The 14,927-nt window shown below is 33.5% G+C and overlaps 1 protein-coding gene across 1 annotated transcript in view; it reads right to left on the bottom strand.

The window, feature by feature from the left end:
- LOC123666593 (NACHT and WD repeat domain-containing protein 2) overlaps positions 1-14,927 on the bottom strand; it is a 52,141-nt gene that overhangs the window by 23,697 nt on the left and 13,517 nt on the right. The window contains exons 3-8 of the mRNA XM_045600694.1: positions 6,663-6,808; positions 5,275-5,449; positions 2,668-2,812; positions 1,893-2,118; positions 937-1,047; positions 261-436 (exon numbers count right to left, since the gene is read on the bottom strand). Of these exons, the coding sequence (XP_045456650.1) occupies positions 261-436; positions 937-1,047; positions 1,893-2,118; positions 2,668-2,812; positions 5,275-5,449; positions 6,663-6,808 (979 nt within the window). The remainder of the gene's footprint in view (positions 1-260; positions 437-936; positions 1,048-1,892; positions 2,119-2,667; positions 2,813-5,274; positions 5,450-6,662; positions 6,809-14,927) is intronic.

The raw sequence follows: 14,927 nt of genomic DNA, 5'->3' as shown, positions 1-14,927 counted from the left end.
AATAAAATTAAACAAAAAGTACTTACAATGACAGCATGCAAAGGCGGTCTTATTGCTTTAAGCAATATCTTCCAGACAACCCAAGGTAAAAGGAGATTATTAGTAATAAAGATTTATCTTAAGATATCCATCGTATAGTTTTCGATCAAGTTCAGGTTATCTTCTCTTCCGTGGAAGGCCTTCACTGAGTTGTTACAAGCATGCTTACCGACGAAATTTTGGTTGACGACAGAAATAAACCAAAAAGAAACAAAAATTACCTTCTCCATACAACACAAGTGGTTTATCAGAACTGTTCATCATGTAGTTCTCGATGAAGTTCAGATCATCCTCTCGTCCATGGAAAACCTTCACTGAGTTGTTGCAAGCGTGTAGATGCTGGAGTATCTCCGTCACTATCTGACCTTGAGCACTGCTGTCTTCTTTACGCATTGCTCTAGAAGTTAACGACAAATTGTTTTAAATGATAATAGAATTTTTTAACTTAAATAAGTTTCTATATTTTTCAGTATTTTTACGCTTCACCTATAATATCCCACTGCTGAGCCTTTTTGCCCATGTAGGAGAGCTAAATCCACCACGCTGCTCTAATGCGGGTAGGTGGATAATATTTTTTATTACTCTTAAATTTCTATCAAAATCATAATGGCTTTATTGTAATCAATGATGTCTGAAACTAATAAAATTAATGAAATTAATAAGTGTCACCGTTAGAAAGCTATCTAAAAATATAGGAAACAACAAAGTATCGTAATTTGTCATAACAATTTCAACTTTACAGATAGTAGTAAATATTCATCTTTAATAATAGTCATTCTGATTAATAAGTTAATTATATCGAAACATAATTCTGAATTCTGGTACAAAACGTCAGGTAATTTGTCCATACATGCACACACACACACACGAAATATTTTCTCATAAAAAACATTATACCTATCAACAAGTTTAATGATGTTCTTGTAAAAATGTGATATAAAGTGATTAAGATATTCGCCGTGAGTCTCATTATCAAGGCCGTCACGTCCAATCCACTCGACTGTGTATCTGTAAACAAAATAATAATAATTAGGGTACAAGGAAGCCTTATCACTGCAGCTATCTCTTACAGTTAAATTTGGGGTTGAAGAAATGGGTAGTAAAGATATGGATCTTACAATACACACACGCACATATTAATATGTTTTTAATATTGATTGTTACAATTAGTACCTATATACTTTCAGTAAAATTAACATAAAAAAACATATAAATAACATAGAAAACTGTCAAATATACCGTAACAGTCGGTAACTTTTGTAGTAAACCGAATTTATACCTAATCTCCATCCGAATTTATCCTAATCCATATATTCTTCAATTTGATACCTCTACCAGCATCCCAGTTTCTAAAACCTCAGTTGTATTTTATTTACACAAAAAAAAAAAATATTTTTTACAATAATTTATGTAACTGCTCGAGTTCATTTACCTCTTGTACACTAAAAACAATTACAATATGGCTTCACACGAAAATGCGAGTAATCAATAAATTGGGAAGCCAAACACCAGACAATCACGTCAAATTGTAATTTGGTCGATTATTATCTTTACAGACAAGGAGTGATTAGCTTGTTGTAAATGTTAGTTTCCATTTGGTAAACCGAATATACAAGAATATAGTTGAATATTTGAGTATTTTCTAATTATTTAAAATTCGTTCCTTTTTACGAATAAATAAAATACTGCATATTCTTTACTGCCGTAACTACACAGCACACAAATCATATAAATATATAAAACTCTCTTTTAACTATCCAAAATGTGACGATTATTAAAATAATATCTAATAAAATTTAAATTAGAAGCACTCCAACAATATATGAATACTTAAATTTGTACAAATAACTGACTTTTGTATATTCGTTGTTTCAATCTTATTCGGCAATCTGACATCTCTTAAATCAGCCAAGAGCTTGGAGGCTTCAGCGTCTAAGCTTCTATTGAGAATGTCGACGAAGTTACTGGCCTTCTTTAGGTTCTGGAGATTGATATTATTGATGTAACGCACATATGCTAGACAGTGATTCTTCGTGTTCTTCACGTTGAGAATTCCGTTGATAACTTCTCTTTCAGTTACTGAAAAAGAAGACATTCTCATATATTTTTTTTGTGCAAGTAAAGATATTTTGTTATAAGTTTTTAAACGTTTTAAAATTTCTTTCCTAAAACCTATCTGGTATATTGAATACTGAAATATAAGGACTGAACGAGGATATGGCTAATTCAAGTAAGCTGTCAGTGTTTAATACATGCTTCACTGAATAAACGTTTCATTGCTGGGGAAACTCTTCATGCATAAGAAGCAATAATTTTCTGTGCTATGAGTAATTTTTCTGTCAGTTTTCATTAATAACAAATGCGAATAATCTTCTGTGGCATGAGTAATTATTGATATCAGTTGTCATAAATAACAACGAAGTTAGACTTATCAACAAAAATAATCAAAAGTAGCTTAATAATAAGCTTTAAGCATGATTCTATTCTTCAATGAAACGGTAACTTAAGCTTCCTTGATCATTCCACAAGATAACTAAACAATGGTATTTTAAACAAAGCCAAACATTTCTTAAAGTCAGTTGTAAGTAATCTTGAAAATTGCAAAATTATTTCCTAAACGAGACTTACCCGACATAAAATAATTGTGCATAGTGTCTTTATCAATTTTTCCGGCATTATAAAGTTGCAATGATGACTTGCGAAATAGTTTTTGCATTTTGGTGAGTGTGTCCCACCATATCGCTTGGTCCTCTGCTTGGAGCTTAGGAACTCTCTTAAAAAAAAGAAAAGCTAGCATTTTTATCATCATTTACAAGTAACCGAGCTAAGTTAATAGATTTTAAGGATAATAGTTGGCTATCACTTATTTTATCAACGAATTGTAATGAAAGGACTGACAATAATGAAAAAAATATGTTTTTCGTGAGCAAACGGCAATTTGGCGGTAACACGTTGTACAACAAAAGTAAAGATGACGAAAAATTTAAAGTACTTCCAAAACCTTGTCAAGACTAATAAGAAGAAATCTACTTGAAAATATATTATTTAACAAAGCATAATCATAATAGGACTTTTGGAATATTCTAAAGTAAACAAAAGAATATCACACAAGTCCATTAATTTAGAAAACCTATACTTAAGGCGCTTTCAATAAAGTTTGATTTAAAGTTGTTTTTGTTCGAAGCGAGTTAACAGTTAACTTTATAAATTGCTCACTGAATGCCTGATTTATTTATACACGGGATTCTATTTAATTAGAACTTCATCTTGAGAAACTTTCTACGATTCATGATTATATTATAAATTTGTTTATGCTTTGTTGCGTTCTTTGTTAATCTCATTGCCGGTGAAAAATAAATAATAAGTCTTTATCTATTAAATTGCCGTTTTTAATGAAATTTTTTCTGTATTTTTTATTTTTATTATTCAATCCCATGGAATCAATGTATTTTTACCAACGTAGTGGTAACTTATTGATGCCTTTCTTGAAAAACTCTGCTGGACGGGAGGCAACAAACTCTTCAAAGGCATTTTGTACTGCCTCTCGGGTATTGATTTTTTCCCGCCAAAAAGGTATCCAAATTCTTGAAAAAGTGGAAGTCTGTAGGGGCAAGATCTGGTGAGTACGGTGGATGACGGAGAACTTCTAACCCCAGCTCTTGTAACTTGGAGACCGTCTGTTGTGCAGATGAGGTAGCGCGGTGTCGTGCAGGACCAGCGGAGCCGAGCGATTGACTAAAGCTGGTTGGAAACGTGCAAACTTCCCCATTATTGTGTTTAATTCTTCTTAGTACACATCTGCAGTAATGCTTATGCCTCTTGGTAAGAAGCCGTGATGAATTACACCAGCGCTAGACCACCAAACATTTACCATCACTTTTTTAGGGGTCATTTTTCGTTTAGGGTATTGTTTAGGTAATGAACCAGGATCTAACCAACTAGCTGAGCGCTTGCGATTGTCGAATAGAATCCATTTTTTATCACAAATAACAATGCGATTCAATATGCCTTCGTTTGTGTGTCTGTTGAGCAGTGCATGGCATGTCTCGACGCGTATTTCGCGCTGGCGTTCATTCGATTCGTGAGGCACCTATTTGTCGAGCTTCTTTACCTTGCCAATTTGACGCAAATGGACCAATATTGTTTTAGTGCTAACTGCGAAAGCTGCTGCTAATTCAGCTGTAGTTTGAGAATCATCAGCCTCCACAATAGCCTTTAATTCGTCATTGTCGACCAACATTTCCAGCCGACCACGTGGTTCATTTCTTAGATCCAAATTTCCGGAACGAAAGCGAGCAAATCAATAACGGGTGGTACGATCGTTAGTAGTGTTCGCACCGTAAACGTCGCTGATGTTGCATGCCGCTTCTGCCGCTTTGCTACCACGACGGAACTCATACTTCATATAATCATTCGAATTTTTAACATATCCATGATGACGAAAAACGTACAAATGCGATGTAAACAGAACGCTAACCATTAAACAAATGACTAATTATAAAATAAGAATTCTTTATTTTAAAAATAAAAATAATTTGAAATTCGAGTTCTTAGCGATTTTTTTTTAGTTTTTAGATAGCCAGTACGACGAAACGGCAATATCATAGGTAAAAGACCTAATATTAGACCACTTTATCGCTACATTGTTTTTTTTTTTCGTCATAGTAAGGTTGTAATATTTAGTTTATATGGCATAATGCCTGCATGTTACATAAGGTCAGAGCTGAACTTTTTTTGTCTATCAACTATGAATAATTAAACAGAAATAATGTTGAATTTATTTATTTTTATAAGTAAAACTTCTTTACGCATGATTGACTTGGATAATAAGCTAATGAATACGTGATGAGAGTGTTGTGAAAAGTGTGATCAGGTGAGGCGAACGGAGCAAGAGAGAGGTACGAGCGCAAATTTTCTTTCTCTCTTTCTCTCATAGCCAGTTACGTATCGTATATCTAAGACACAGTGCAGGCCTATTGTGCAGAAGTTTTAATTCAGTCGTGTAGTCTAAAGCGCACTCGTTTTTTTTTTTCCTTTTTCTTTCATTTAATTTATTTCGATCGAATCTTACATATTAACAACGCAGTAAGAACTAATTAATAAAAGACAATTTGGTATAAAGTTCGAATCGAGTTAAACCATTTAAGTAAACATTCAATTCTAAAATCAACGAACATACCTAAGTTATTATGCTTATTCAAAGACTTTTTACCTTACCTGAGACTTTAAACTTACTTTGTTATTGAAATTGACTAATATAGATGAAATAGGTTGCAACACAGAAACAGGTGGTACTGCGTTAGAGTCCTTTTTGTACCACGTATCTAACAGTATCACATCAACCCCACCCGCTGCCAGTTCGTCTCTGAGCATTTGTAACTCTGATGATAGCACGTAGGTTGGTATTGGTCTGAAAAATGAAAGCAAGACTTAAGTAATAATAATTGTAAAAAAAAACGAGGAATAGGTTTTTCGTTGGTCTAACTGCCACTGTAACTTTTATTTGGTATATATTATCTCTATTGCGCCTGGACTTCTAACGGCTGATGGATGGATGGATAAAATATTGACACAATAATTTTTTTAAATATGTCAAAATGTTATTGGGAAATCTCTTGACACTTACATTAGCGCATTCTATAAAACTATTTTGTTCTTAAGATTCGTGGAGGATAGGTAAAATAAAAATCGCTTACCATCAGGTGAGCCGTATGTTGTTGTATAAAAAAATATAACCAAGAACTAAAATAAAAGCCCTTTTATGCCAGCTGCATAACCAAAAAATGTATCGAGAAAAAAATATTAATTAAAATAATATCCGCCGAATATTCGTACAGCCGACCGGTGGCGGGATAACCACCCAACTGCTGGCTTTGAAATACACAGGCCGAAGACGGGCAGCAGCGTCTTCGGTGCGACAAAGCCAGCCCTGCGGTCACCAACCCGCCTGCCCAGCGTGGTGACTATGGGCAACATACATGAGTTCACGCATTTTTGGCGCGAACTTGTAGAGGCCTATGTCCAGCAGTGGACTGTAAAGGCTGTAATGATGATGATTCGTACAACCATTTATTTTTCATAAGTAGTTATTTTTAAATTTCTTTTATAAAAACCTTGTTGTCTTATTGTGTTATAATAATGTAGGCATATTTTGTGGCTAGGTAAATAATACACTTAAATATATATTATTGTATAATTAGTAACGATGAAAAACAGTCAAGAAACAATTTGTTAACATCATGAAAGTATCCAGAGCGAACTTGGAGTACCACGCTTTGAAAGCTTCAGCAATTGTAACTTTACAAATGTCTGTCAAGAGCAATCGTCAAAAGTTTTAGACTTGAAACCAACTTAGATGTTTTTTTTTTTTGTTTTTTTTAATTACATTAAGACTACGCAATCCGCCAAGTTTCACCTGTTCAATTACTGCTTCGCTTTCACAGCGCGTTGACTATATTATAGCATTTTTAGTAGCTTAACCAAGTTTAGTCTAGTCTAACATTCACAATTGGCTGACTTTGTTTCACTAAGTTCATTATTGACTATGAACTAGTAAAACCAATTATAAGACAAGGCAGTAGCAAATAAAATAATTATAAAGATACATCAGACAAAATTATTACCTGTAACCATACTTTTGCCCGAGAAATACTACAAAATTGGGCCCCATAGACAACCGCTGGCAGTTTTTGATCTCCCGCATACACAGTTCTGTTGTCATGTGATCATCAGTAGCTTCATCTCGAACACCCCACCGCATATCTACAACCTACAACATAAGAATTAGTTAAACTGAATCAGGATGGTATCATATTCATCACTGTTTCGTTCGTTGTATTCTTTTTAAAATTTTGCGTAACAACTTTCTGTGATTTTTTTTCCAAGATTTAGTGATCTGTTATAAGGAAAAATGGGATATTATATGCTAAATCAATCAATTAACTAAATTTAAGTTACCAAGCATATTTTAGCACAGTGTCGCGCGATAGTCTGCGACGAGCGCACGTAACGATTGCGACTGTATTTACATTGTAAAAATATTATCAATCTACCCACTTTAAAAATAATTAATGAATATGGATGAATTTTCTTTGAGTGATGAGGATGATCCTGATGAGGGTCATTCAACAACTTTAAAGCAGCGTGAACATTTGTTGAAGGATATGAGCTTGGATCTAACGGAGCAAACCGAGAATGCTAAAAAAAGTGAAAAAAGATTACGTGAGGCCGAAGATAGTAGCGAAGAAGGATTTACGACTGTCACAAGGAGAAGATCCAAGAGATTGATTCGTAGTGATTCGACAAGTAATAGTAATTATATGATGGAGCAGCATTTGAATAAAGAAGGAAATGGAAACGGACCTGTTCAGTATGAAGTATGTTTGTTTTCATTAAAAGTTTTGCCTAAACAAATGGCTATGGCCAAATTTCTGAAAAATGAAAATATAACTAATATTACAAAAATAAAATATAAGAGTGCGTATAAATTATTTATTCAGTTTGATGATAAAAAACAAGCTGAAAAACTCATACAAAGTCAGAAGATTTCAGAGATGGATATAAGGGCTCAATTTACTGATGAAGGAAATTTATCTTACGGTGTAATTAGGGGAGTAGATTTTGACATAAAAGATGAAGAATTATTAGATAATTTGAGTTCCGTACATGAGATAGTATCTATTAAGAGATTGAAAAGAATCAATGAAGATGGAAAATGGATTGATAGTCAATCGATTCGGGTATGTTTTAAGTGCTCTTCTCCACCACAGTATGTATCTGCGTATGGATGTAAAATGGATATAGAAAAATATGTTTTCCCAGTAACACAATGTTCCAACTGTTGGAAATTCGGTCATTCAAAGAAAGTATGCTCCATTAACAAACCGACATGCCCAAAGTGCGGTAAGGATCATCATAACTGTGAAGTGGAAGTATTTTGCTGTCCAAATTGTAAGGGTCAACACATGGCTATAGACAAGATTTGTCCGTGGTTTTTAAAAGAAAAGAAAATCCGATTAATTATGAGTGAACAAAATTTAACATATAAAAAAGCATTACAAGTTTATTTGGATGAACAAAGAGGAGAAGAAAATTTATTACCGGTTATATCGCACTGGATTGATAAGGAACCTCATAAAGCTTTGCCGGGAACCTCCCTAAATTCAGGAAAAACGTATAGTTCGGTTCTACAAAAGAATAAAGAACAAGACACTCATAACAAACAGTCTAAAATAAGAAAGATAACAAATCAATCACAACAATTTAGAAAAAGTTTTAAAAAGAAAAATAAAGAATCATATGTAAACTCACAAACAGAATTACAAGAAGACGAAATGGAATTACAAATTTCAGAAGATGACAACAGCAATTCAGACTCAGTGGCAGAAAACCCTAATATAGAAAATCCCCATACAAAAAAACGCGAGAGAAGTAGAATGCAAAAATTTGACATTTGGAGTTTTATAATTAAAATTAAGAATATAGTAACGTCTAATGATGAATTTAAAGATAAAGTATCAGCGTTTGTGAAGGTAGTGTGTGAAGAATTTCAATTGTTTGTGTTTAATATAATATCTGGTACGCGAATGGGTGAAAATTTGTTTAATTATTTCAATGGATAAGAACTGTAACATTAATATATTGCAATGGAACTCACAAAGTTTGAAACCAAAATTAATTAGTTTTGAAAATTTATTGTATCAAGAAAAAATTCATATTGCTATTATCTCTGAGACGTGGTTGAATACGGACACTACTCTCTATCTGAGTGAGTATAATGTGTATAGAAAGGATCGTTATGACTCTTATGGAGGAGTAGCGGTTATGATCCATAAATCTTTAAAGTCGTTTGTTTGCTCTAGCAGTAGTATTAATTCTGGCATAGAGGTAGTTCATATTAAAATAATTAATTGTAAGTACTTAGAAAATATAATTTCTGTTTATTGTCCTTCATCTGTTACAACACGTCAGTGTGACTGGGATAGTATCTTTTCAATAGCATCTAGGAAAACTTTAATTGGGGGGGACTTCAACGGACATCATTCCAATTGGTCCTACAAAACAGATAACAGGGGTGTTCAATTACTGGATTCTTCTTTAGAGCAAGGTTTTGTGTCACTTAACAATGGAGATGCAACAAGAGTTAAATTAGTAAATGGCATTTTGCAGATGTCATCTCCAGATATAACATTTGTGTCGTCTGATGTAGCTGTTAGTTTTGACTGGCGGGTAATTAATGAGAACCTCGGGAGTGACCATCTGGTTATTAAAGTTAAATTGAATTTTACTAACGAAATAGTCTATATTGAAAAACGTAATTTTTTAAAAGCTAATTGGGAATCATACAAAAAGGACCTTACTGATTCATTTGTCTCGGTAGATAGTTTCAACCGTTCTATTACTAGTATACAAGATTTATATGATTATTTTATCAATCAAATCAATTTTTCAGCTAACAAAAACATACCTATAAGTAAAATTTTTATAAGTCCTATCAAAAATTTCAAACCTAAACATTACTGGTCACCAACGTTATCGAAAGCGATTGCCGAGCGTAGACTAGCTCTCAGTAGATTTAGAAAAAACCCTACTCCAGATAATCTTCGAAAATTAGAAGATAAAACTAAGCAAGCAAGAACAATGCTGCTCAAGGCTAAATTAAACAGCTGGAAAAAATTTTGTACGGATATTAATGAGTCTACATCCGTAACAGATATGTGGAATAAAATGAGATGGTTTAAAGGGTATCAAAAAACTATTATTTCACCACCCAAAGAGAAACTAAACGAGTTGCTTCGATCCCTTACCCCCGATTATGCCTCGAACTGTCAGCCTTTTGTCCAATCCAATAATGTTTTACTAGAGTCAAGTTTCACTATTCAAGAATTAGAGGCCTGTTTAAAAAAGAAGGATACGGCTCCTGGTACTGATGGTATTACGTATTCCATGATTTTTAATTTACCATTGGCTGGTAAAAAAGCACTTCTAACAATATTTAATGCTATATTTAATTCGGCTACTGTGCCAAAGCAATGGCGTACAATTTTGATAGTTCCCATTCCCAAATCACATAATAGCTTAAATTCAGAAATCAATTTAAGACCTATCTCACTTATATCGTGTTTGTGTAAAATATTTCATAACATGATAGGAAAACGGTTGGAATGGTTTATAGAAAACAAGTTGATTTTATCACCTCTTACTTGTGGTTTTAGAAAGACACAATCTTGTTCAGACTGTTTGTCACGTCTTGTTTCTTACATTCAATTAGGCTTTGCAAATAAAATATCAACAGTGGCGTGTTGCATAGATATTGAAAATGCATACAATAATATTTCGATAGATAGAATGGTTACGACATTGGATAAATTAGGAGTTGGTAAGAGAATATGCAACTACATCTGGTCATTTCTGAGCAACAGACAGCTAATGATCAAAGATAGTACAATGGATCAGTTAACTAGGTATACTAATAGGGGTCTAGCCCAAGGCGACCCAATTTCTCCGTTACTTTTTAATATAGCAACTTTTGAAATATGTACTAAAATTAAAAATGTATGTGTTGCACAGTATGCAGATGATTTTATTTTCTACATTTGCCATAACGATTTAAAGCACTGTGAAACGGAATTACAAATAGCTTTGAACTCGGTTGTTAAAATGTTGGATAATATTGGCCTTCAAATATCTGGAAGTAAATCTAAGGTGTGTATATTTAGTAGAAGTCGCCGTAGAGGAAAAGTTAAGTTAAAAATTAATAATGATATTTTGCTATTGAATGAAAATATTAAATATTTAGGCCTCTGGCTAGATCGATCGTTGCGTTGGAGTAAACATATCAATGAGATTGTTGAGAAATCTACAAAATTTTTAAATTTATTAAAAGTGTTGGCTGGGTCTGGTTGGGGTATCCATCCAGGCCATATTCGATCCTTGTACTTGTCTTTGATTAGAAGCAGGTTTGATTATGGTTGCTATTTTTACGATAACAGTGCAAAAACACATCTTTATAAAATTGACAAGGTTCAAAACCAAGCCCTTCGAATAATAGGTGGATTCATTAGAAGTACTCCTATACATGTAATGGAGAGTGAATTGTGTATTCAACCATTGTTTATTAGGAGATTGTATTTAGCATATAAATATTGTATGAAATGTAGATCTTGGTCAAATAATGCAACAATTAAACTTTTGGATGATTTAAGTTCATCAAGATATGAGAGATACTGGCAAAATATTAAAAACCCGTTACTTTTATTAGTATATCGTGAATGTAAACAGGTCCAGATTCACTCCTCGAACCTATTAGAAATGTTTAAATTGAATTCATGGATCAGTAGTATTGATTTAAGTAATGTAATAGAAACTAATTTGAATTGTATTAAATTATCTAAAAGAAGCTATGAAAGCGCATCTCTGAAAATTAGTGTCGTGAAAGAATTGTACGAAAAGTATTCTGGTTGGACACAAATATTTACAGATGGGTCGAGGAGCGAAGCTGGACTTGGATGTGCTTATTGTAGCCAGAAAGGGGATATTTTTGGTCAATTTAAAATTTTATCAAATATTTGTATAATGACGGCAGAACTCATTGCAGTTTCAGAGGCTTTAAAATATCTCAGTACACTGAATAACCAAAATATTGTCATTTTCACGGATAGTAAAAGTAGTTTACAACATTTGGCTCGATGCGCCTCTGGATATAGCAGAGGTGTATCGATAGCCTACACAATTGTCAACATTTTAAACGAACTCCGGATTAGGAATATAAATGTGAAGCTGCAGTGGGTTCCATCGCATATAGGTCTTAGTGGTAACGAGAAGGCTGACTATCTAGCAAAAATAGCTATAAATGAAGGATTGGAACTTCACGTTTTACCTACTTTTTCAGAAAGTTTGACTAAATTTAGAATTGATTGTTATCAAAAATTTAAAGAATATTTCGACCAAAGAAGTAAAGAAAAGGGTATATGGTACAAAATTATTCAAAATCAGCCCCCTCGTTTACCTTGGTTTATAAAAGCAAGGATTAGTAGGAAGTACATCACTACAGCATTCAAATTACGTTCAGGCCATTTTCCATCCAAAAAGTTTGCCTTTTTAATGAAAAAAGCTGAATCCCCTAATTGTGACACATGCGGTCTGCTAGACGATGTACACCACATATTAAGTGAATGTTGTAAATACGAAACGGAGAGAGAATTATTGATGAAACGATTTAGTATAAATAAATTTGATATGGGTACTTTTTTTTCTGTGTTAACAGAACCTTTGTCTGATGCAGCAAATTTGCTAGTTAATATGATCTTACATCATCAATGATTCTCTCTCCATTTCTTAGACATAGTGAGAATTAGGGTATGATGGGGCTGGCATGTCTGTGTAGACAAAAGTCCCTAAAAAAAAAAATTAAAGAATTAAAAAAAAAAATATTTTAGCAAATAGGTCCCGTAACCAAGGCGTTCCAAAACATTTGATACGCAAAGTGACCAATTGAATATGCTATAAAGACCTGCCTGTTAACGCAGTTGGGTATACATGTATGTATGTATGTATATATATAGCATTAAATTGCTTCTCCAACCAGATTTTCTAACCCTAACATTCCATATATAGGTAAAATAAAGTTTAACGAAAATGAAGTATTAAAAGTAATAAAATCTCTGGATATAAAAAAAGGTGCTGGCGCGGATAATCTTCCTCCCCTTTTTATCAAACGGTGTGGTTCAGCTATTGCTTTTCCTCTTACCCTTACTTTTAATCGATCGTTAAAAGAGGGAGTTTTCCCTGACGAGTGGAAAAAGGCGAAAATTGTTCCTGTGCACAAAAAAGGTGATCGCATGGATGTATTCTCTTGTGCTTTGCAAAGCTATTCGAAAAGATATTATATCCGATAATATCGAACCATTTGAACGTTTTCTTACAGGTGCCCAGCATGGTTTTAGGAGGGGTCATTCTGTTTAAATCAATTTATCAGTATTTATCTCTGATTTGTCGCGCGCGATAGATGGTGGACAGGAGGTTGATGCAATTTATACTGACTTCAGCAATGCTTTTGACAAAGTCGATCATTTTTTGCTAATCCACAAGCTGGGTCAGTATGGGATTGGGGGTGCCTTATTGAAATGTTTTGAATCGTATTTAAACAAGCGACCCCAAACTGTCAATGGCTTTGAATTTGGTACATATTTGGCAAATTCTGGTGTACCACAGGGATCACATTTGGGACCACTCTTATTTCTGGTGTTTATTAATGATATTACGAGTAAAATAAAACATTGCAAAATTTCTTTGTTCGCTGACGATTTAAAAAATTATAAAACAATAAATAATAATGTAGATGCTAGGTTAGTTCAGGAAGATCTTAATGCAATTTCCACATAGTGCCATACCAATAACATGACTCTCAATGTTAGAAAATGTTTCTTTATCAAATACATAAGGAAAAAAAACCGCTTGTTTCAAGCTACTTAATTGGTAATAAATCACTTCAGGAAGTGGCGGAAATAAGAGATTTGGGAGTCATTATTGATAAGAAATTAACATTTAGATCCCACATTGACAAAGTGATTACAAAAGCGGCTCGTTTGCTTGGGTTTATTAGACGTAATACGGTTTCTCTTGGTCTACAAAAATAGGTTTGTACAATGCCTTGGTTCGCAGTCTTCTCGAATATGCTAGTGTTGTTTGGTGCCCCACCTATATTGTGCACTCACAACGCTTAGAAAGTATACAACGTACTTTTACGAGGTATCTCGCTTTTTCTGCCAGTGGCATCTCACACAGACAGCCATACAGTCAACGATTGGCTTGATTTGGAATGATGAGCCTTCGGAACAGGCGCGCACTTCTCGAGCTATGCTTTTTGTATAAAATTCTGCATCATGATGTACATTGTAGCAACTTGGCTGAGCGTATACTCTTTCAGTCCTACGTAGGTACCCAAGAAATAAAATCCTTAATATCTTTTATATTCCACGATCAAAAACTCATATGGGAAATCAGGCGCCCGTGGTTAAACTGTGCTTAAATTATAACACTAATATAACATTATAACAATTGCAAAAGATTTACCAGGCATTGACAGATTTGGTGATAATTATAATACATTTAAGAGGAAACTTATTGCTCATTTTTAACCGACTTCCAAAAAAGGGGGAGGTTCTCAATTCGACTGTATTTTTTTTATGTATGTTACATCAGAACTTTTGACCGTGTGGACCGATTTCGACAATTTTTTTTTTAATCGAAAGGTGGTGTGTGTCAATTGGTCCCATTTAAATTTATTTGAGATCTAATAACTAATTTTCGAGTTATATCTAATAATGCGTTTTTACTTGACGCTTTTTTCGTCGACCTACGTTGTATTATACCGCATAACTCTACTGGATGTACCGATTTTGATAATTCTTTTTTTGTTGGAAAGGGGATATCCTTAGTTTGGTACTATGATAAGAAAACCAGGATCTGATGATAGGATTCTAGAGAAATCGAGGGAAACTCTCGAAAATCCGCATAACTTTTTACTGGGTGTACCGATTTTGATAATTTTTAATTTAATCAAAAGCTGATGTTTGTTGATGATGATGTGGTCACATTTAAATTTTATCGAGACCTGATAACTGCTTTTGGAGTAATCTTTGATAACGCGTAGTTACTTAACTATTTTTTCGTCGATCTACGTTGTATTACTTGTCGATGTAATTGAAGTCGGTTTTTTTTCGTTTGTCTGCAAACACAATTATCACAAATAATATAGTTTTTTTTCTTTCTTTATTCATATTCTCTTTTGTAATCCTTTTTTATGTTCTCGTTTGTAATCCGTTTGTAATTTTTTTCTCGTTTGTAATTTTTAAGCAATTAATAGTTTTATTTGTTTATTAATAGAT

Source organism: Melitaea cinxia, chromosome 26 (genome assembly GCF_905220565.1).
Source record: "Melitaea cinxia chromosome 26, ilMelCinx1.1, whole genome shotgun sequence".
Lineage (NCBI taxonomy): Eukaryota > Metazoa > Arthropoda > Insecta > Lepidoptera > Nymphalidae > Melitaea > Melitaea cinxia.
This window is presented reverse-complemented; position numbering and strand designations above follow the sequence as displayed.